General features: G+C 45.8%; 1 protein-coding gene across 1 annotated transcript; it reads left to right on the top strand.

Moving 5' to 3' along the window:
* The first annotated feature begins 3,841 nt into the window (after positions 1 to 3,841).
* Positions 3,842 to 5,528, top strand: LOC127148394 (uncharacterized). Its single transcript, XM_051081940.1, has 2 exons — positions 3,842 to 4,955; positions 5,516 to 5,528. Exons 1-2 carry the CDS (start codon positions 4,015 to 4,017, stop codon positions 5,526 to 5,528), a joined length of 954 nt encoding a protein of 317 aa, XP_050937897.1. The 5' UTR covers positions 3,842 to 4,014.
* The last annotated feature ends 533 nt before the right edge of the window (positions 5,529 to 6,061 follow it).

Below are 6,061 nucleotides of genomic sequence, written 5' to 3'. Positions count from 1 at the left end.
CACGAGTCGTAAATATTTTAGTAGTTTGTTATATTTATGAAAATTTACCTTTTTTTTCTTTTCTGTAGGATGGTAAAATAAATGAAGGGTAATTTAGACAATTCGCTCTTAATTTGTCCTAAAAATCAATTTTTTAAAAGTCAATCTCAAAATTCTTTTATCCATCCAATTTTGGCAGTTTCCCAACTTTTTCACTTGTCTCATCGTAAAGCTCTTACTTTGAACTTTAGAAACTTTCACAATTACTTATCGCAGTGGAAATACTAGCCTTTAGACTTTACTCCATCGCCTAGTCTTCAAAATTTTACTCAAATTCTATTACTAACCGACAAGTACATGTAATAATGCAGAGGAATAAATAACATAGCTTATTCTCTTTATTAACTTAATACTTTACATAGTTCACTTTACAATTATATCATGTTTCTCGCAAGGAACAAAAGTAAAACCTAATTTTTATGCTTCACGTCTTCCTTCATCCACTGGGAGTTGCTCTTCATGTCAAGGTGTTCAAGAGTATAAGAACCTCGTTTTCATCATTCTCCATGATCGCCTGACAACCAATCTCAAGGACAACCTTTAGGCTCTTCATGCTTGGCTTAGTTCTTTCACTCATCGCCTTTGGCCTCACAAAATTGTGATGCAGCACACGACCTCTCTTCAAAACTAAGCTAAGGCCCTTGCCATTATGGAGTGAAGTTCTTACCTACTGACTCCTTAAACGCAATATGGAAAGACATAACTTACTCGCCACACAGGTTTACATAACAACTCATCTTACTCTCCTTTACTTGTCTTTTCACATACATACATGCATGCATACATATATACATACATACACACATATGTATATATACGTGTATATACGTACGTGTGTGTATATATATATATATATATATCAAATCATAAACACAATAAACTAATTTAATTCCAGCAAGAACATCTATTTACACCAATCCTATGAATCCCCCAAATTTGATATGGGGGATAAAATTAATGGATATCACCCTGTCATTAAATAATTGCAACAATGTCCCATCAAATTTTCTAATTTTGCAATTTTCAAACAAAACCAACTAATATATATATATTTTTGAAACTTTTCAAATAAATAGTGTAACGCCCCGAACTTTCGAGGTAAAATTTATTTTTGTCGTTTTATATAAATTCTCGGGGATGTTAAATCTTGAATTAATTTCTGAAATTCTAAATTTATATTTGTAAATTTTATAATAGTAATATAATAAGTAATTATATTATTATTACTATTGGTATTTATTATTACCTATATATATATAATTTAATATTAATATTTTCTATTATTATCATTATTATTATTAGTATGATTATTACTAATTAAATCTTTTTGGGTTAAAATATGTATAGGTATATAATAATACTTTATATATTTTAATTATTAATTAGGATAAGTAGAAATTAATATATATATATATATATAATAATAATATCTTATTTATTATTATTATTATTAAAAGTTATATATATATATATATATAATAAAATTTTTTTTTTAAAGAATAACCCTAACCGCGCGCCGTCTCTCTCTCCCCCCCCCGATTTTTCTTTCTTCACTTTCGCTTCCTCCTTCTCCTCCACCGCGCCGCCAGCCCCTGTCGTCTTCTCCTTCTCCGCGTTCTCTTCTTGTCTCCGCCACCATCACCATCCTCTCTGTCTCCGTCCTCTGCCCCTATCTCCATCTCCGTCGGTGTGCGTAGCCTCGCCGGACATTCGCCGCATTGTGTGGCAGATAACCGCAAGCCGCAACCCGTCTCTTCGTCGTCGTCCGTCGAATCCCAGCCAACGCCACCGCCGTTCGTCGCCGCTCCACGAAGCAGCCACCCGCATCCCTCGTGTGTCGTCCGCGATTCGCCGCCGCCGTCGTTCGCCGGGAGAAAGAAGTCTCAGAACCGTGCTGCCGTTTCGCCCAACCCGACCCGGTTCCAAGCTGACCCGACCCGAACCTGTTTCCAGTCCGAGCCGTACCCGAGCCGCCATCCTTGTCGGAGCCGAGCCCTAAGCCGAGCGAGTGAGCCGAGCCGCGAGCCGAGCCGCGAGCCGAACCAAGCCGAGCCGCCAGCCGAACCAAGCCGAGCCGCGAGCCGAGTGAGCCGAGCCGCGAGCCGAACCCAGCCGAGCCGCGAGCCGAGTGAGCCGAGCCGCGAGCCGAACCAAGCCGAGCCGTGAGCCGAGTAAGCCGAGCCGTGAGCCGAGTAAGCCGAGCCGCGAGCCGAACCAAGCCGAGCCGCGAGCCGAGTGAGCCGAGCTGCGAGCCGAACCAAGCCGAGCCGAGCCGAGCCGAGCCGAGCCGAGCCGAGCCACCTAAGCCTTCTTTCCTCCACTTCGGTTCACGGTGAGTCTTCGGTAAGGATTGTTTTGATGAATTCCCTAAAGTTACCTCGTCCGATTCGAGTTTGAATGTTGGATTAAGATGTGGCCCTACTTTTCTCCCTTGAAGGTAATACAGAGTTGACGCTTAAGTTCTCGGGTTCCGTGGCAGACCTGGTTGGAGATAGCTTCCTTTCCTTGGGTAAGTCAACGGATAACTTTTTTTTTAAAAACAACTGCTACTAAGGCCACCAACTAAAACTTTCGTGTTTCGTTAGGTAGATCTGGCGAGCGTGGATTTCGATCGAGGAGCATAACCGAGTTTCAGGTAAGGGTTTTCCTACTACTGGACCCCGAGTCCAGGCTGAAAACGTAGTAATTCACAGGGAATTACACGTTAGTGACTGTACTGAATAATTGTATGCGTGTTGGCTGTTAAATACTGATATTATATGCTGTCTGATGTGATTATACTGTGACTGATAATTGTGGATTGAGATTTTATGTTGATGGACCTTGAAGTTATGGTTCAGTATGTAGTAAACACCGGTCTGGATGTGGTTCATGGAATTTGGACGGGGATGGACCGAGAGTTCGGTTTTGGTTGGTTAGTCGTTTGGACCTAGGGTTTTCCCTATTGGTGTGCGAATCGGTAATGCATATAGCAACTGAGGGTGTAGCGGGACTGTGATATGAATGTCGTTGGGATGTGATTGACGTAGACAGTTTAGTTTGGACTGAGGGGTAACGGTTAGCTTCATCTATGGGGTAGTGTGCCTTACGGATATGTGCATCCTTCGGGAGCACTAGACTGATATGTGCATCCTTCGGGGGCACAAGACTGATATGTGCATCCTTCGGGAGCACTAGACTGATATGTGCGTCCTTCGGGAGCACTAGACTGATATGTGCGTCCTTCGGGAGCACTAGACTGATATGTGCATCCTTCGGGAGCACTAGACTGATATGTGCATCCTTCGGGAGCACTAGACTGATATGTGCATCCTTCGGGAGCATTAGACTGATATGTAGGGTACCCCCGAATAGGAAGTTAACTGTTGTCCCCTAACGGGCCCAGTAGTGGGTCCCTTACTGGGTATGTTTATACTCACCCTTTCTCTTCTTTAACTTTTCAGGTAGGGGCACAGCGAGGGGCAGACCGACGAGAGGCAGGAAGGATGCGTGAAGGCCATATGGACGCGTCTGGTTTTCTTAATCGCTTCCGCTATGTATTTTGTCTGAACATTTTGACTTGTGATTTTGAACTGGTGTCTTGATATTTTTATTTTGTGACTTTCTTGATTTATTTAAAATAGGGCCCGAAACTGTCTTTTGTAAGGTTTCTAATGTTTTAATGAACCGTAACTGGTCTGTTTTAAGTTTTTATGTTGAATGGTCGAGTTTTGATATTTGGTAGTGACCTCAGCTTAGTCCGGAAAAGTTGGGTCGTTACAGTTGGTATCAGAGCCTAAGTTTTAGGTTCTGTAGACTGACTTATAATGTGAGTCTGTGTTTTGTGTCCTTATGGCTGAAACGATCCTTGCCGCTCGTCAGGTACGCTCTCATGAAAGTATATGTATAACTCTACATGCATTACCTTACCTAAGTTAAACTGCAAATTCAATTACCATTTATGACTAAAGGAATCGTTTGGTGGTTGTTAGGAAAATGCCACCAAGGAGAGGTGCACGTAGGGGTGGCCGAGGAGGCCGAGGAAGGGGAGCAGGACGCGTTCAGCCTGAGGTGCAGCCTGTAGCCCAAGCCCCTGACCCGGCTGCGCCAGTTACTCATGCGGACCTAGCCGCCATGGAGCAGAGGTTTAGAGATATGATTATGCAGATGCGGGAGCAGCAGAAGCCTGCCTCGCCAACTCCGGCGCCAGCTCCAGCGCCAGCTCCAGCACGAGTTCCTGCTCCAGCTCCGGCTCCAGTACCAGTTGCGCCCCAGTTTGTGCCGGATCAGTTGTCGGCAGAGGCTAAGCATCTGAGGGATTTCAGGAAGTATAATCCCACGACGTTCGATGGGTCTTTGGAGGACCCCACCAGGGCTCAGATGTGGTTATCGTCCTTAGAAACCATATTCCGTTACATGAAATGCCCTGAGGATCAGAAGGTTCAGTGTGCTGTTTTTATGTTGACTGACAGAGGTACTGCATGGTGGGAGACCACAGAGAGGATGCTAGGTGGTGATGTGAGTCAGATCACGTGGCAGCAGTTCAAGGAGAGTTTCTATGCGAAATTCTTCTCTGCCAGTTTGAGAGATGCCAAGCGGCAGGAGTTCCTGAACTTAGAGCAGGGTGACATGACCGTGGAGCAGTACGATGCGGAGTTTGACATGTTATCCCGCTTCGCTCCCGAGATGATAGCGACCGAGGCGGCCAGAGCTGACAAGTTTGTTAGAGGCCTCAGACTGGACATTCAGGGTTTGGTCCGAGCTTTCAGACCTGCTACTCATGCCGATGCACTGCGCCTGGCAGTGGATCTCAGTTTACAGGAGAGGGCCAACTCGTCTAAGACCGCTGGTAGAGGTTCGACGTCTGGACAGAAGAGGAAGGCTGAGCAGCAGCCTGTTCCAGTGCCACAGCGGAATTTCAGACCCGGTGGTGAGTTTCGCAGCTTCCAGCAGAAACCTTTTGAGACAGGAGAGGCTGCCAGAGGAAAGCCGTTGTGTACCACTTGTGGGAAGCACCATCTGGGCCGTTGCTTATTCGGGACCAGGACCTGCTTTAAGTGCAGGCAAGAGGGTCATACAGCTGATAGATGCCCGTTGAGAGTCACGGGGATCGCGCAGAATCAGGGAGCAGGTGCTCCACATCAGGGTAGAGTCTTTGCTACCAACAGGACCGAGGCTGAGAAGGCAGGCACAGTAGTAACAGGTACGCTCCCAGTGTTGGGGCATTACGCCCTAGTTTTGTTTGATTCGGGTTCGTCGCATTCTTTTATCTCTTCCGCGTTTGTGTCGCATGCCCGCTTAGAGGTAGAGCCCTTACACCATGTTCTGTCAGTATCTACTCCTTCCGGGGAATGTATGTTGTCGAAGGAAAAGGTGAAGGCATGTCAGATTGAGATAGCAAGTCATGTGATTGAAGTAACGCTGATGGTTCTGGATATGCTAGACTTTGATGTAATCCTGGGTATGGACTGGTTGGCCGTTAACCACGCCAGTATAGATTGTTCACGTAAGGAGGTAACGTTTAACCCTCCCTCGATGGCCAGTTTTAAATTTAAGGGAGGAGGGTCAAAGTCGTTGCCTCAGGTAATCTCAGCCATCAGGGCCAGTAAACTGCTCAGTCAGGGTACTTGGGGTATCTTAGCGAGCGTGGTGGATACTAGAGAGGCCGATGTATCCCTGTCATCAGAACCAGTAGTGAGGGACTATCCGGATGTCTTTCCTGAGGAACTTCCAGGGCTACCTCCGCACAGGGAGGTTGAGTTTGCCATAGAGTTGGAGCCGGGCACGGTCCCTATATCCAGGGCCCCTTACAGAATGGCCCCCGCAGAACTGAAAGAACTGAAGGTACAGTTACAGGAATTGCTTGATAAGGGATTCATTCGACCGAGCGTGTCGCCTTGGGGTGCGCCAGTCTTATTCGTTAAGAAGAAGGACGGATCGATGCGTCTGTGCATTGACTATAGGGAGTTGAACAAAGTAACCATAAAGAACAGATATCCCTTGCCCAGGATTGACGATCTATTTGACCAGTTACAGGGAGCCA

This window comes from Cucumis melo, chromosome 1 (genome assembly GCF_025177605.1).
Source record: "Cucumis melo cultivar AY chromosome 1, USDA_Cmelo_AY_1.0, whole genome shotgun sequence".
In the NCBI taxonomy this organism is placed as follows: domain Eukaryota; kingdom Viridiplantae; phylum Streptophyta; class Magnoliopsida; order Cucurbitales; family Cucurbitaceae; genus Cucumis; species Cucumis melo.
This window is presented reverse-complemented; position numbering and strand designations above follow the sequence as displayed.